The sequence below is a fragment of the Myxocyprinus asiaticus genome, chromosome 23 (genome assembly GCF_019703515.2).
Source record: "Myxocyprinus asiaticus isolate MX2 ecotype Aquarium Trade chromosome 23, UBuf_Myxa_2, whole genome shotgun sequence".
Classification (NCBI taxonomy): domain Eukaryota; kingdom Metazoa; phylum Chordata; class Actinopteri; order Cypriniformes; family Catostomidae; genus Myxocyprinus; species Myxocyprinus asiaticus.
In genome coordinates this window covers 35,705,001-35,722,016 of record NC_059366.1, presented here as the reverse complement: position 1 = coordinate 35,722,016, position 17,016 = coordinate 35,705,001, and the positions used below count along the sequence as shown (strand labels likewise).

The 17,016-nt window shown below is 37.0% G+C and overlaps 2 protein-coding genes across 4 annotated transcripts in view; both read left to right on the top strand.

The window, feature by feature from the left end:
- The window catches only part of LOC127413888 (phosphofurin acidic cluster sorting protein 2-like), a 52,557-nt gene extending 41,092 nt beyond the window's left edge, over positions 1-11,465 (top strand). For 2 of the 3 annotated variants that reach the window (XM_051651447.1, XM_051651446.1), the window contains exons 19-25: positions 403-435; positions 4,485-4,527; positions 4,653-4,695; positions 5,525-5,651; positions 5,777-6,003; positions 6,165-6,278; positions 8,646-11,465. In XM_051651447.1, coding sequence (XP_051507407.1) covers positions 403-435; positions 4,485-4,527; positions 4,653-4,695; positions 5,525-5,651; positions 5,777-6,003; positions 6,165-6,278; positions 8,646-8,764 — 706 coding nt within the window. In that variant the 3' untranslated portion in view covers positions 8,765-11,465. The remainder of the gene's footprint in view (positions 1-402; positions 436-4,484; positions 4,528-4,652; positions 4,696-5,524; positions 5,652-5,776; positions 6,004-6,164; positions 6,279-8,645) is intronic. The other variant, XM_051651448.1, reaches the window with a different exon arrangement.
- Positions 11,466-13,737: 2,272 nt separating this feature from the next.
- LOC127413891 (DDB1- and CUL4-associated factor 5-like) overlaps positions 13,738-17,016 on the top strand; it is an 18,822-nt gene continuing 15,543 nt past the window's right edge. Inside the window, exons 1-3 of the mRNA XM_051651452.1 lie at positions 13,738-14,502; positions 15,602-15,745; positions 15,841-16,017. Coding sequence (XP_051507412.1) covers positions 14,295-14,502; positions 15,602-15,745; positions 15,841-16,017 — 529 coding nt within the window. The 5' untranslated portion in view covers positions 13,738-14,294. The remainder of the gene's footprint in view (positions 14,503-15,601; positions 15,746-15,840; positions 16,018-17,016) is intronic.

Here is a 17,016-nt window from a genome sequence, read left to right as displayed (position 1 = left end):
TTTTATTTTTTGGCTGTACTAGCTTATTCATTTTACATTGTACCATCTTTGAAAACATATTCAAAGATTATGAGTGTCTATAATTGTATTTGTCTAAATACAATTAAAAATAAATCAATAAATTGATGATATGAAAAGTGCTTTGAATATGTTAATAGAGGCTGGGTTTACTGCCAGGTGCTCTACAGATGCAAATATCTGGTATTCCACTCCACTTAATCAGATGTGTTTGATGATTGTGTTCATCTGAAGTTCATTCTTCCAAATATTTGCATCTTTAGTGAGCATCCTTCTCCTTAATGTCATGTTTGGACAGCATGTTAATGTCACTGGTTATCATCTCTGTATGTAAATAACATACTTATTTCTGTTTATTTTTTCTTTTCCTCGCCCTCTCTGAAGGAAAAAGAGCTTTCATTTTGATTTTGCATTAAGGTATTGTGGTCTTCCTGCCTGTACTGATATCGTAGCCAATCAGACGCATTTCTTAATCTGTCTCTTACTTTTTATTTCTCTCTCTCAAGTAGTATTAAGTGGCATGTATTAGCTGAGAGGGAGCAGAGAGATGCTGTTGAAACTAAGATTCTATCCACACTTTCTGATTCAGGGTCAATTCTGGCACAAAACATTTCAGTATGCTTGTGAATTCAAAACTGACACAAATCTTCAAAACTGTTGGCTAAGCTTGTGTTTTTTTTTACATATCTCAAACCAGCAACAAAACCCGACAAAAGTAGGATCATTAATTTTGCTTCTTTAGCTGAAAATAAGCTTTAAAAACTGTTTTCTATGTTGGTGAAGTTAATGCACAAGCATGTTCTCGAGCAAAAAAGTTATCAAGTTTGTCATCCTAATGCTTGAACGAGAATTAGCATTTTCAAGCCATGAATTCCCTCTTATGGGTTTTTAGAATCACATAGTAAAATTGTAGTAAAATAAGGACCACAACTACAAGAAGTATATTAATTTATGTGTTTGACAAATCGGACAACCAACGTAGTCCTTATGTGGCAACTTATTAGCAACTTCTGGAGGGAACCCTTGGTGAATTAGCATTTCGAGTTGGTCTACAAATTAACAGCATGACTGAACAGCTCTATGAGATAAGGCAGTGCAGTGATTGGCTCTTTTAACTAAAATGCGGGACTTTCTGTTCTACAGCTACCATACTGAGTGTTACAATTTCTCCTGTTCAAGTGGTTTGTCTCCTCCTCTTTAGACTCTTTTTGGTTTTTACCCTTAAATCATGTGTTAAAGTCTGTAGTGTGGAAAGGATCTGAATGTTTTATTGGTTCTCTTGCTGCTCTGGGATATGAATATTACCCCTGTCAAGCTCTGTGCACCTCTGTCCTTTAGCAGAGCACGCAATGTGCAGTTTTGAATGTAAATTCTTTCAATATACAAATATTTTCTCTTTTTCCAGATTAACAAGCAGAGACACCTTTGTAGGTTGATTGCAGCAGAAGTTATACGCTTCACCTTTAAGCTTTTTAGAAAAGATTCAAAACATAAATATTCTTGATTCTGTGTCATCTGAATAGCAAAATGAAGGATACAAATTATTTCAAAAGATTCCAGTTTAATATCTTTTTGAGCAAATGATGAGGTGAACAGACCATATGATGGAGGTAAAATTATTTCTTCTCTTTCTGTCTTAGCTCAGTTTTCCTTTTCTCCCTTCGAGTGCTCTAGTGATCAATCAGAGTAAACTGCACAACACTCACTCTTGATTCTCCAAGCAGGTGCTTGAAGTATTGCTGCTGATTTTGGCTGAATTCTCTGCTATTGGTTTCATAAGTGTCTCTGTATTCTCTGAAGTGCTAATAGACCATCTGTTGCACCTTTCACTGAGTTTCAAATCTGCCATTATTTCTGAACCGATGTGGGAATTATGTGCTACTCCCTATATTTAGGCTTGTGTTGCATTGATTTTGGGGTGATTGGCTGGCACATGTGGTTCTTTCTGTTCTCCTCTAGTTTGCTTCCCTTCTGAGTTTTGCTCTTCTAAATATCAGAGATGGTTTAAAACATGAGATGTCAAAAATGTTATATTTAAGCAGTGGCAAATTCTCAGGGCCAGCAAAGCCTTCTCTGCTGGCCTAACATGCCAAATAAATAAATATTTTTCATCCTTTCATTCTCAATCACCTTTTTACCTATGTATTTTTAATCGCTTTCCACTCTTAATTAATCTATAAACAAATAGAGAAAAACGAAAAGTTTATCCAGTCAGAATTTATTCCTTGATGCTAACAAGCGAAGCGTGACAACTGTTTTACAAATCGCATGCCCGAAGCAGCGCGTGAGTTTGAGCTCCACCCCGTCAGGCCTTCAGAATTTCCACAATCCCTCAACAGTGCAAATGAATGAGCAACTGAAGTCAGATTGTCAGATTCATCAGCCAATCAGATTGATTTATTTGTTCTTGGTGGGTGTGATCTTTAGGATATGTCCCGGTCGAGGCCTTCTAGCTGGCCTTGAGTAGCGCAATCACACTTTTTAAGTGATGTACATAATTTGAAAGCGAAGCGCGCGAGATCTTGCTGACGAGTTGGCTGTCATCACTGCTGGTATTGCCGCTGAGAAAGAGATCCTTATGGATTTACAAACACGAGATGTTCTGCATGACCATGGGATTGCTTAATTTATTAAACAGGAAAGGAGTACTGATTTTCACTTCAAGTAAATTGGTAAGTGCTTTTTGCATTGTTATAGCAACATCAGGAGGTTTCTAAGTGTAAATTAGACTTCTTGAGCATTCAGTGTCGGATCAAGTTTTGAAAAGTAGTGCTGCGTTCCATTCAACTCGGAAAGTCGGATTTTACAACTTCCTACTAGGAAAAGTGGAATGGAATGCATCTTGAAGTCAGAATTACAAATTGTAGGCTCGTGCAGAAATTCTCAACTCTGATTTCGCCGAGATGCGGGGGCATGATGTCACACAAACATGTCGACACTCAGGGAGATATACAAAGTAAGTGATAAACATTCACTTTGTTAAGTAATATCGATAAATGAGTTCATTTCCACATTACATGATATTAAAGCTTGTTTAACAAACGCCTGCAGAAACAGGTGTATAAAACATGGTAAATTATAATCTCTTTTAATTGTACACCTGTAGCACAAATGCTAGAGCTGCAGCATTGTTTATCAGTTGGGTTTCTAGGAGACATCTCTAATGAGAGTCAAACCCCTGCTAAGCAAATCGGAGTGTTGCGGTTCCTGAATATCGGGGAATGGAATGCATTTATGGTCTGAGATATCAAGCATAACCGTGTACCCTGATGAAATGAAATTTATTGCAAGCAACATTTAAATCGTAAATATTATTAGATCGATTTTTCCAGGTATTATAGACCTCCTTGGTAGATTCATATGAAAAATTATGATTTTTGAATGTCTGTTCGGGAGACGTTCATTTCACAAAAGTCATGCTGCATTTAAAATTAGGCTTGCTTGAGCATAAAGGGTCGTTTCAAGTTCTAGCTTTCGTGCATGGACATGTTTTTAAAATGTCAATTGGTATTACTAGTTAGCTGCGACATAATGTATGATGCCCAAAGGCACAGGGTGTCTTATTCATTGTGAAACTGTGTTTTCTTAATGGCATGAATCACACTGAAGGCCTAGACTTTAAATGCACGGCCTGCCACTGCATTTAAGAGCGAGTAGAAGAATTCCAAATAACAGAAAATCCTGTAGATTCTATAGCTAAATAAATTTGTAAAGGAAGTGTTAAACATACTGCTCTCCCTCAGAAACCCTTTTTGTGCTGAAGTTATTAGTTGTCATTAATTATTCTGTTTAATGATTCTGTATTTCTGAATCTACTACATACAAGTATGTTACAAAAACACTTGTAGCTAAAGAACATATAAGTAAAGAAACACATTTTCAAGCCTATTTTAATACTATTATTGTTGCTAGATTTAGCTTTAGATTTAGATCATCTCTGCATTAGACCATCTTTGGTTCAAGTTGCCTAAATCTGAGCCCTGATTGGCTGGGAATGCTGCTTTGTTTAAATTTTTTTTTGGTAGCTTCTATGGAGTGGGTGGGGCAGTTGCATAATGAGAGCAAGCGATTAGATGAATGTTGGCATGTCTTGCTTTGCTGCATTTCTTTTCAGCATGTCTAAGACGTGCTTCATTGGACATCTAATTAGTCTAATGTGTTTAATTGATGGTTGAGATGGCCTGAAAGTGACAGGACAGACTGTGGGAGGGGCAATGAGTGGGAGGGCTAATTGGGACTGAATGGTAAGTGGGAGGGGCTGGGAGTGACAGAATAGATAGTGGGAGGGGCTAGAGTGAACAAAGCAGAAAGTTGGAATGCTAAAATAATGTTACAAGTCTTCTCTCAGAGTTTGAAAGGTTCCTCTCTACTTTGGTTTTGTGCTCTTTAATAGCTTAATTGATTTAATTGGGTTAATGTATTAGTAATTTAACCATGTGTTCAAATTTCTCTGTTCTCTCTCACAGTCTTGATGAAGACTCGTCTCAGAAGTTCATCCCTTTTATTGGGGTTCGTCATCCAGACCTTGTTTCATTCTCATATGTAGTTTTTACAATTAAGTATATATTGCTGTGAAATGTTTTTGTAAATGTTGTATTTGACTTATATTGCCTGTGTTTTAAATCGGTCTGTAGGTAGTGAAAGTGGGGATTGTTGAACACACTTCTGCCACATCTGGTGAGTTAAAGGAGTTCACCCAAAAATGATAATTCTGTCATCATTTACTCACCCTTATGCCATCTCAAACTCGTATGACTTTAATTAATCCATGAAACACAAACAAAGATGTTTTGATGGAGATAAAAAACGTGAATATATCCATACAATGGGGTCAATGAGGTCCCACACTTCCAAGCTCCAAAAGGACAAAAAGGCAGCATAAAGGTAATCCATACTACCCAAGTGGAGTACTCCTAATCCATACTACTCAACTATTCCTCGCACTTGACGCATGCGCAGAGTGCAGTACACGTGCTCTGCCCATTTATATGCACAGGACACGCCCTCTGAGCATGTTTCAAGTGCAAGAATGTGAAATCGGGCTTCAAATCATGAACACGCCTAGACTACTCAAGATTCAAGATTTATAGTGAAAAGGGTGTTACATTTTCTCGCTCAAAACCGATCCGATTGCTTCAAAAAAAATGGATTAAACCACTGGAGTCGTATGGATTACCTTTATGCTGGCTTTATGTGCTTTTTGGAGCTAGGAAGTGTTGGACCCCATTGAATTGCACTGTATGGATATATTCACATCATATCTCCATTAAAATATCTTCATTTGTGTTCCACAGAAGAAAGAAAGTCATACGAGTTTGAGACAGCATAAGAGTGAGTAAATGATGAGAGAATTATCATTTTTGGTTGAACTATTTCTTTGTTTCACTCATTGCCCATTATATGTCAAATATCACTTAGATTGAACCTATATCAAACCTTTAATTTCCAAATTAATATTTAAGATTAAGTTTAAGTTTATAAATGATCTGTGCATGTGTGTGCATAGGTGATTCAGACGATGCTGCTCCTGTGGGATCTGCTCTTCTCTCCTCTACTCCTCCTGCACAGATCTCCCCATTACTGAAAGAAGCATCTCCAACACCTCCCTCCTCTCCCTTAGTGAATGTGTCCAGGTACACACACACACACACACACACACACACACAAACACAAACACAATGCTGTTAATACACTCATTAAATACCTGCCATGTATCTCAGATCTCTTTAGTCTTTTAGTTTTGTGTTTGTGGCTGCAGTTCTCCTGGAGGGGGCCAGGGGGAGCTGATGGGTCTTCAGGTTGATTACTGGATTGCTCCATCAGAGAGAAAGAAAGAAGTGGAGAAGAGAGATTCCTCTGCCAAAAACACACTTAAGTGCACCTTCCGCTCACTGCAGGTTAGCCGCCTCCCACTGGGCGGGGCAGAGACGGCTCATCAGCCAACCATGTCCATGACTATTGTAACCAAAGAGAAGAATAAGAAGGGTAAGAGAGTTACATAGAAACGCAAGGATGCAATAAACTACACAATTATGTGGTAGTGTGGGAACACATTACATTTACACTAGTACACATTTTTTTTTTTACTGTTTTTGAAATGTACAGTGTTGTTGAAGTTAATTTTGTGACTGTGTCTCTGTGTTCAGTGATGTTTCTGCCTAAAAAGACCAAGGATAAAGAGGCGGAGTCTAAGAGTCAGGTGATAGAGGGCATAAGTCGACTCATCTGCACAGCCAAACACCAGCAGACCATGCTGAAAGGTGAGCAACCAATCATAATTCATCAAAACAACAATTCAATACAATCAGCAAACTGTTCTTATATCGTGAGGAATCACATTTTCCTTGATCTTTTGAGATAAGAGTTCATTGTACCATGAAAACTTACTGTAACTTTCAGAACTCAAAACTTCCTCCCCAGCCTACAAAGACCATTTATTTTATGCTAGTCTGCAAAAACTTCTCATTCTGAAATCCTTGCATTTCTGATGTCAAAAACCTGAAACAATAATATATGACTGCTCACATTTCAACGACTATTCAGTGTTTGGAAACTTAGTTTGGCTCACTTAATCACATAAGGTAATGAGGAAGTTGGATAGATATTATTATTCCTATGCACCAGAAAACAAAGATAGTAAATTGTGTTTAAGTCTGCCAAACCTTTATATAGAAGACGTAGAGGAATGTTCCGGTTCAGTACAAGTTAAACTCAATCGACGGCATTTGTGGCATAATGTTGATTACCACAAATAAATTATTTTGACTTGTCCCTCATTTATTTGAAAAAGCAAAAATGGCTGTTACAGAAAGACGTAAATAAAATGTAAAATTAAAATTAATCATCCCAGTCAATAAACATTAAAATACACAATTGTTAAAATACATATGGTATAACCATATGTACTGTAAACATCATATGTGTTAAATGATTTTTGCGTGATTAAATTTCTTATTTATTCATTTTTATAAAAAATAAAAAAATATCATCCCCTTTTCTCCCAACTTGGAATGCCCAATTCCCACTACTTAGTAGGTACTCATGGTGGCGCGGTTACTCACCTCAATCCAGGTGGCACAAGGACAAGTCTCAGTTGCCTCGCTTCTGAGACCGTCAATCTGCGCCTCTTATCACGTGGCTTGTTGTGCATGACACCGCAGAGACTCACAGCATGTGGAGGCTCATGCTACCCTCCGCGATCCACGCACAACTTACCACGCATCCCATTGAGAGCGAGAACCCCTAATCGCGACCACGAGGAGGTTACCCTATGTGACCTGGCTGGAGTCACTCAGCACACCCTGGATTCGAACTCACGACTCCAGGAGTGGTAGTCATCGTCAGTACTCGCTGAGCTACCCAGGCCCCTGATAAAATTGCTTATTAATCTTATCCAGTATTACAACATTGTTGCGAATGGCGCAAAGCTGGTAAACTCTGTGACTTGATCACACTAAAATCATGTTAACAATTATAATGTTTACGTCTTGTGGCTATACATTTAAAAAAAAGTGTTTAATTTTATGTTTATGGAAACTTCCATTATAGCCTCATAGAATAATTTGACTATAAATACATTTTTGTAAACTGACTTGTACATGCCACTTTCTGTGTTTTGTCGCAGTTTCCTGTTGAAATTAACACTAGAGGCGCTGCAACAACTGTGTTTTATTCACTTTCACACAAATCATGACTACAACGGTTTATAAATACTTTATTGACACTTTTTTCCCACACTTTTACTCACACAATGCCATGTTATGATATCGAAACACTTTTACTATAACGCATCATTTGAAAAACGATACATTTTAATGCTTGTATTACAGACCCACAAACATTTACATACTTGTTCCAGTGTGATTAGCTTGTGCGGTAGCTCACCTCATAGATTGTTAGACTTTGGACTGATGTATGCGGTTCAACACAAGGGAAGCTGATATATGAGACGAAAGTGTCATAGAAGCGACACAAGATGAAATTGGTTGCTTCAGAAAATGTATTTTCTTTTTTGCATTTTGTTTTTGAACACTATCGGTTAGATTCAGGTTTTGGTTAAGGCTAAGGATGTCTGTTTTGTTTACCTCTCATTTGATTTTAGATCACTATTGATTAGGTTTAGTTTTTTTTTGGGTGGTACGTTTTACACATTAAAACCTCTATCTAATATTCACCTTTTAAAACTCCTCTGATTACATCATTTCACTCGCTTTTGGCGCCCCCCCTTGAACATTTCACTGGGAAACTGCAGCGAAACGTGTAATAAGGCACATTGTTTCATTTTGGAAATTGTTTTTGTCACGTAATGTTCATGAGATCAGGATGTATAAGTGCCTTACTGTAACTGTGTTTTTGAAATGAGTAAAAATTTTTGTGAGGTTATCACATCAGGCACATTAACAAAAAACAGTCCGTTTAATTGCAAGGGTAAGGAGTGGGAAATGGTCATGAAAACCTAAATTATGACTGTTTTTTTGTGCAAAAAATAAAAATAAATCATGACTAATGCGCAATTTGGGTAACAATTATAATAAAGTATGAAATGACCACTTTAAGTAAACAATTTATGTATAAGTATAATGAGTTTGTGTAAATTATGAGCACATGTTTGTGTCCCCTCTCTGCAGTGTTGATAGATGGAATAGAATGGAATGATGTGAAGTTTTTCCAGCTCGCAGCTCAGTGGTCATCTCACGTGAAACATTTTCCCCTGGCCGTTTTCGGACCCTCCAAAGGGCCTTACTGACCTACAGCCACATACCTTCACACCCAGTGCTGCCTCATGCTTTTATTTAAATATCTGCTTTCTTATGGTTTGCGTCAGTTTTTTTATTTTATTTCATTGATATTGATTGTTCTTTTACGAAAGACTTCATGCAGTTTTGGCAACAGGGCGTATTTCTTGAGCTTTTAAAACCGCCTAGTGTTTATGAAGAAAAGAAGACTAATGAACTGATTCTTTGAACTGATTTAACTCCATAACTTGTGAATTTTGGGGTGGTTTGTGTCATTCTGCAAAGCTTTCTCAACACCTCTCGGCATCATTTCAGCAGCTGGCGCACTCATGAGTGAGCTTACTAGCAAGAGGGGAACTGTGCATTGTCATATACAAAAGACAGAATCTGGATTTCATTTCTTTTAACAGGATTTTCCATATGTAGTTCCTGTGGAATTACTTTGCTTTGTTCTTGAAAACTGCACCAGAATGTACAGGTCCTGAAAAAACATCTTAATCAGTATTTTTGTTTTCCAGTAAAAATATCGAAATATCCTTTGCTTGAGAAGCAAAATTGTGTACGATATTGAGACTTGTTTTCACAGAATATATCTTGAATTACATTTGTTTTTGTTACCCCATTGGCAAATTCTTTTTTTCTTCTTGTTTTAAGGATAAATGTCTGAACATTTGTATAGCAAATGGGGTAAGAAAAATAAACCTATTTTAAAATATATTCTCTTGCAATTTTTACACAGTTTTGCTTAAGTACATTTATCTTTTTTAAGGAAGTTTTGATATTTTTACAGGAAAATAAGAAAATTAAGAACATTTTTGACAGGGAAAATGATTTTGTTCCATCCTCTTTTGTCCTCTCTCACTGTGTAACCTCAACAAACTCAGAGAGTCTCTTGAAGGTTAACTGTTTGCGTGTTGCAGATTCTGCCTTGCTATGTGTGGTTTACTTTTTTCTGTAGGTGTGTGTGTGTGTGTGTGTGTGTGTGTGAATGTATTCACTGAAGGTACTAAATGCTAAAGCACTTTTAAAACATTACTAGATTGTGTTTCTGTTATGATGCTTCCTGTGGTGCACAGCGCTGTTCGCTCCAGGTAAAAACTGCAGCAAAGCCTTGTTGGAACTCTGCAAGAACTGACAGAAACTGGATTGAGTGCCTGTGACTCTGTCTACATTAGACTGACCACTGTCACACTGTGTGCTGCACTCTTCATTTTTATGTAACCGTTTCTTAGAATGAAATGTATGTTCTATTTTATTTGTTGGCTTGTTTAGGGGTGTTTCTTTTTTTTTTTTTAGATATCCAATGTTTCTCCCAGATGCTGAATTGGATTTTAGAAAATTGTGCCTAAAACTTGATGATCTGGAGACCAGGTGAATCATTTGAAAGGTGAGTCTCACAAAACATCTGAAGTCTGAATCATATTTCACCCCTAAAATCAATATAAATAAATAAGAGATATTATTTTTATTAAATTATTTGGACCATTAAGATTTTATACGTTGACATTATTTTGACAATGAAGTACATTTGTCCCAGTCTTATTCATGTTACTCTAATGAAAAGAAAAATATATATTTAAATTGTTTAAATAAAAAAAAAAAAAAACAATTAAAATAAAAATGCACATCATGGTAGTATTTGTTGTACTGCTTTAACTGATACTGATTTTGAAAAAAATAAATAAAATAAAAATAAATTGTATTGAGGGGGTTCTTTACTGTAATGCATAAAATTGAATGAGAATCACCATCGAGTATAAAGGGAATTATAAAAAGAAGCAAAATGTCCAGATGCATTATGGTAGTGAGAATTTGGGAAGGGAAATGTGCAAACAGTAATAGTCATGAAAATGTCACAATTCAAAAACATCTTAATGGTCAAGTAAGCTTAATTTTCTCCATTCTAAATATATTTTCTATTTGAAATGTGACCTGGACATGTTTTGTGAGATGCACCCAGAAACACTAAAAGGGAGCCACATAAATATCATTAATCTCACTAAATGTAGCATAAAAATTACTGTGTTCCACAGCTTGAGTGCATAGTGTATGCCTGCCTTTAGGTGACATGAGCACACGTAGATGCTAATGTTTTAGTGTTCTTTATTGAGGCTCTGAAATTTCTGTCAGTCTCTAATCGAAAGGATTGTGAGATTGTGGTGTCCTCATTATATGCAGATAGTGCAGTGTTTAACTTGAACGATATTTGTGCCACTGTTGCTCCTTAGTGAAAATATGTCAAAACAAACAAATCTAGCCCTTGAGAGAACTATCTCATAATTCAACTCACTGACTCACACTTGTCACAATTGATACAGGTTAATGCCCAACCTAATGATATCAGTATTTTTATATGTCTGGTCAATATAGGTTTGATGGCAATACCTCATGCTTGTTCACAGTGTAAAAGTTGCACATACTTTTACACAGTATGTAGTGAGCTGTGCTGATGATGTCAATTTATACAGTAATTAAAGCTGTGCTAAAGAACTGTCTGTTTGCTGTTTAAATGAATACCTGCCACTAGTATTAGTTTGTTTTTTATTATTAAAAAGTATAATAAACTTATTTTAGTTTTTTTTATTTAAAAATTCTGCTCCAGTTGTGGGGGATTCCTCATATAAATTTGTATTTGTAAAAAAACAAACAAAAAAAAAAAACAACTACCAGTTATTCCTTTACTGAAACTTAATAAAACTACACGCACTAAAATGTCTTTGTTTTGGTTTCTGCTTGTGTTTTTTGTACTGAATATTTAAGTATCTAAATAGCTTAACCAAACCAGTTTTCCAAGGTTTTTATATCACTTTAAAATACCATATTAAAAACTTTTACTATACAGGTATGTGTAATGTGTATTTGGGGTGCCAAATGTAGTGTGCTACCAAAAACGATACATGTAGCCAGAATTGGCTACAGAAACTGCTATATTTTGCCAGATTTACCTAAATCAGCATTAGAAAAAGGTCAATTTTTCAAATGTCTAATTTTTACAGTAAATGCAAAAATTAAATGGAAATGTAAATATTCTATTTTTGTAATTCTAAGCTAAATATTTAGCTAATATATATAATTTTTCATTGTAAAATAAAGGTAAATATGCTCTCCTTATTTTTAAATACAAATAAATATACTTACTGGGCACTTTATTAGGAACACCTGTACACCTACTTATTCATGCGATTAATCAGCCAGTTGTTTGGCAGCAGTGCAGTACATAAAATCATTCAGATGTGGGTCAGTAGCTTCAGTTAATATTCACATCAACCATCAGAATGGGGGAAAAATATGATCTCAGTGATTTCGACCTGGCATGATTGCTAATCACCTGGGATTTTCATGCACAACAGCCTCTAGAGCCAAGAATAAAAAAACATCCAGCGAGCGGTAGTTCTGCGGACGGTAACGCCTTGTTGATGAGTGTTCAACAGAGAATGGCCAGACTGGTTTGAACTGACAGAAAGGCTATGGTAACTCAGATAACCACTCTGTACAGTAGAAGTGAGCAGAATAGCAACTCTGAATGCACAACAGGTCGAAACTTGAGGCGGATGGGCTACAACAGCAGAAGACTAAGTTGAGCACTTTATTAGGACCATAGTTTTCCTAACAAAGTGCTCAGTGAGTGTATACAGTATTTATTGAGAGTAAAGAGTTTTATTATTTTGTTAATTATTGTGTAAATTTGTGGATGGATGGAAAATTTCATCAAACTTTTGTATTTTTCCAAGTGTTATTTCAAAATATTCTCAAAGTTTTAAATATTATATTATATAATTAACATTTTCTAATTGTACAAATATAGAAATAATTGGATAAGGTTTCCGTTTGCATTTTTCTATCACTGTAATTTTGTATATATTATTTAAAATGTTATTAATAATGTAGTATCAAAAAAATATACTATTCTAAATTAAAACACAAAGGTAAATCTGCTATATTTTTACATAATACATTTACAGACGCTAAAGATACTATATTCCAGACACATTCAGCTATAAAAGGCGATAACTCTTAAACAGCTTAGGAAATACTTTCCAAAATAGTATTACTGTAAAAGGTGGAAAGCTAATAATATTCCACAAGCTTGTTTTCATTATTTTCACCCGATATTATAAGCATTGGCCTGCAAAAGCCGTCGCAATGTGAGTTACCCCGGGAAGAGTTCCTCTTGTCGTAGCCGTAAGTAAGGGACCGTGGAGAGTGCAATTTTCCCTTTTTTGTTTTTTTGGTGTTGTAATAGCTTAGTGTGTGAACTGCATGTCCAATATAAACCTTCTTTTTGTAATAGCTTTTTGTTGAAAAACATAGAGACATGAAACCAGCGTCATTCAATAGAGGAGGACAGTGCGCAACTTTCACACCCTTTCGTTTTACCCCTAGTGGTTGAATAGGGAACTGCATGTCCAAAATTAAACTTCTTTTTGTAATAGCTTTTTTGTTGAAGGAGATAGAGGCACGAACCCAACGTCATTCAGTAGAGGAGGACAGTGCGCAACTTAGCAACCGTTAGGGGTAAAACGAATGGTTGTGAAAGTTGCGCACTGTCCTCTATTGAATGATGCTGGTTTCGTGTCTATATCTCCAACAAAAAAGCTATTACAAAAAGAAAGTTAATTTTGGACATGCAGTTCTCTATTCAACCGTTAGGGTTAAAATGAATGGTTGTGAAAGTTGCGCACTATTGAATGAAGTTGGGTTCGTGCCTCTATCTCCTTCAACAAAAAAGCTATTACAGAAAGGTTCATTTTGGACATGCAGTTCCCTATTCAACTACTAGAGCTAAAATGAAAGGTTGTGAAAGTAGCGCACTGTCCTCTATTGAATGACGGTTTATAAACGAACAAAAAGAAGGTTTATATTGGACCTGCAGTTCACACACCAAGCTATTTAAAATAAATAAATAAATAAAAAAAGGACATTTGCACTTTCTCCACGGTCCCTTACTTACGGCTACGACAAGAGGAACTCTTCCCGGGGTAACTCACATTGCGACGGCTTTTGCAGGCCAATGCTTATAATATCGGGTGAAAATAATGAAAACAAGCTTGTGGAATATTATTAGCTTTCCACGTTTTACAGTAATACTATTTTGGAAAGTATTTGCTAAGCCGTTTAAGAGTTATCGCCTTTTATCGCTGAATGTGTCTGGAATGTCAAAAACAAAACTATCTTAACCTCGCTCTCAGGATTGTGTTAATTTCTAAGAAGTCCTTTGTACGCATCTTTCTTGTTTATTGTTCTATTTATAACGTTTTAAAATATATATTTTAAGAGAAAATTTTAAAGATTTTGATTTTTTTTGGGTTCTGAGTGTGATCCGGTTAAGTGACGTCATCACGCTCGCACCGGAGCAGGAAGTGCCGGTGTTGTCGATGGGACTCTAAACAACGTAAAAACAACCTGCGCACTCTCGCGCTGTAACGGGTAAACATGTAACATCTCATTACTCAACAGAACTAGCAAAGCACCGAATCAGACCCCGAGTTCAAACCCATGACGGTCTAACGCAGGCGTTGAGACTCATTTCACGGAGGAAAGATGATGGAGACGCGGGGCTGCGGCATGCGGAGCGCCGTCGGGTTCCTCACCCGAAGGACGCTCGGTGGACAGCCGCACCTGAAGGAGGAGTTCCAGCGGCGCAGGCTGGCCGGCTGCTCCAGCCTCTACAAGAAGGACATGCTCGGCCACTTCGGCTGCGTCAACGCCATCGAGTTCTCCAACAATGGAGGCCAGTGGCTGGTGTCCGGTAAGTGCCCGTTCAGTCCCCTCCGGTTCTGCACGCTGAGCTTTCAAATGTGAGTCAGCTGAGAGAGGGAGACAGACAGGCCGACACAAGTCTCTAACGGAGTATAGAATAAACATGCACATATGCATGCAAAATAAAATGCAAATGAAGTCTTGAGACATGACGTGAGTTCGGACCGATTTGACATCTTCATGTGAAAGATTTTGCATGCATATATTTTCTTTATGTGCATTGCACAACATAAGTGTCTGCTAGTAGAAATAATACCGACTGTGCAAAAGTGCCTCCATAGTTTCTTTGGTACTTTCATATATTCGCTGACTCAATAATTGCTTGCAGCTGTTCCTGATTCTTTTGGTTGGAGGTCTTAATCCCTATTAGACTCTTTATTTTTTGTGTTTTGTATCGGTTTTACATTTGCATATGTACATTTTTCCACATTAGGCATGTAAAATTGCAGCAAAGAAGCTAAAGTGTGGTGCTTGATTTCTTTGCATAGGTTCTGCACAGTAATACAGATCATGTCTGCTGTCACCTTTCCATTCGCTTATTGCAAAACTGAATGCAAAAGTTTCCTCAAAGTTTCAGGTTCATTTTGTGCAACAGATGTGTGATACTGAAATAGCATTTGGATGCTGTCAGAATCTTTAATGTAGAAAACATGTTTGCATGGCAACAAGTACTTAAGTCGAAATCCCTCGACTCGAATAAAACGTGTCCTTATTGTCTGTTTAGTAGTAGTCTTTAGTAATATATGAAGATGATTTCTTCAGTTTCCCTCAAATCCTTGAACTGGTGTCTGGAAAGGTGTCACTGGTGAAACACGGGCCAGTTGTGCTTTTAATTCCGATACGAATAACAAAACTCCAAAAGACACTGTAGCTCTGGCTGTTTCCTGTTAAAGCAGCAAATCAGTTGTGTATAAACCAGTAGAGACCCTTTATACCTTTGGATTTAAATACGTAGGTAGATTAAACTAATGGTTTAACAGTGTTGTGTTTTGGTGGCTCATTGTGGCCCATTAGACTGAACATCTGCTTTTCTGCTTCAATTACTTCATTAGGAATAATATGTTGACATCCCCTGTCTTGTGCTGTAGGTGGTGATGACCGCCGAGTGTTGCTGTGGCACATGGAGAAAGCAATACACTCAAGGGCCAAACCAATCAAGTTGAAGGGGGAGCACCTGTCCAACATCTTCTGTCTGGCTTTCGACAGCACCAACAAGCATGTTTTCTCTGGAGGTAAAACTAGCAGCTGCTCAGATTCATGATGCTGCAACTCCAGATGGAACGGGCAGAAGATATACAGTATGTCATGCTCTTGTTTGTTACCACAGGAAACGATGAGCAGGTGATTCTGCATGATGTGGAACGTGGTGAGACGCTTAATGTCTTCCTGCATGATGATGCTGTCTATGGTCTGTCCGTCAGCCCTGTAAATGATAACGTCTTCGCCAGCTCCTCTGATGACGGCCGAGTTCTCATATGGGACACACGAGAGCCACCACATGGAGGTACACACAAACACACTATTTATCAGTGTTGTGATGTTGTTAACTAAATGTAGTGATGCTACTAACTTTACTGCATTTTTCAGTAGCGTGACTGTAGTTCAGCTGTTTTCACAAAAGTGTAGCGTTTTTTAGTAACAAGCTACTTTTGTCAACGAGTTATGCTTTTTCATCACACAGTTCTACATTTGTCACATTAGGTGTTTTTCCACACAATTGTGGAACTAGTACCTGAACTAATATCAGTTTGTTGTGGAACTTCACCCATTCTGATTAAATTCAACATAAAGGGATAGTTCACCCAAAAATGAAAATTCTCTCATGATTTACTCACCCTCCTGGCATCCCAGGTATATGACTTAATTTCTTCTGCAGAACACAAATTAAGATTTTTAGAAGAATATTTCAGCTCTGTAGGTCCTCACAATGCAAGTGAATGGGTGCCAAAAGTTTGAAGCTTGAAAATCCACATAAAGGGAGCATAAAAGTAATCCATACGATATCTTCAGAAGCGATTTAATAGGTGTGGGTGAGAAACAGATCAATTTTTGACAATTTTTCTTTTTTATCAGAAATTCTCCTCCCCGCCCAGTAGGGGGCGATATGCATGAAGAATGTGAATCACCAAAAACAGAAGAAGAAGAATGTGAAAGTGAAATTGGAGATTGACTTAGCAGGGAGGAGAATTTCTAGTAAAAAAAAAAAAAAAAAGACTTGGGGTGCTTTAATCTGAATGTTATATATCTAAAATGTATTCTTCTTTAAATAGCTTCATTGTAATTAGGTATCTTTTGATAGTAGCTTGTAGGAACTACTTTTTTAAAAGAGGAGCTTTGCTGTTGTTTAACTACTTAAAGTAACGAGTAGCTTGTACAGTTCAGTTTCAAAGGAGCTTCCCCAACACTGCTTTTGATGTCTACACACACATGCACAGAATAAATTACACACATTTGTGCAGTATACTAGAGAGAGATCAATATATCGGCCAGGCTGATTAATAGG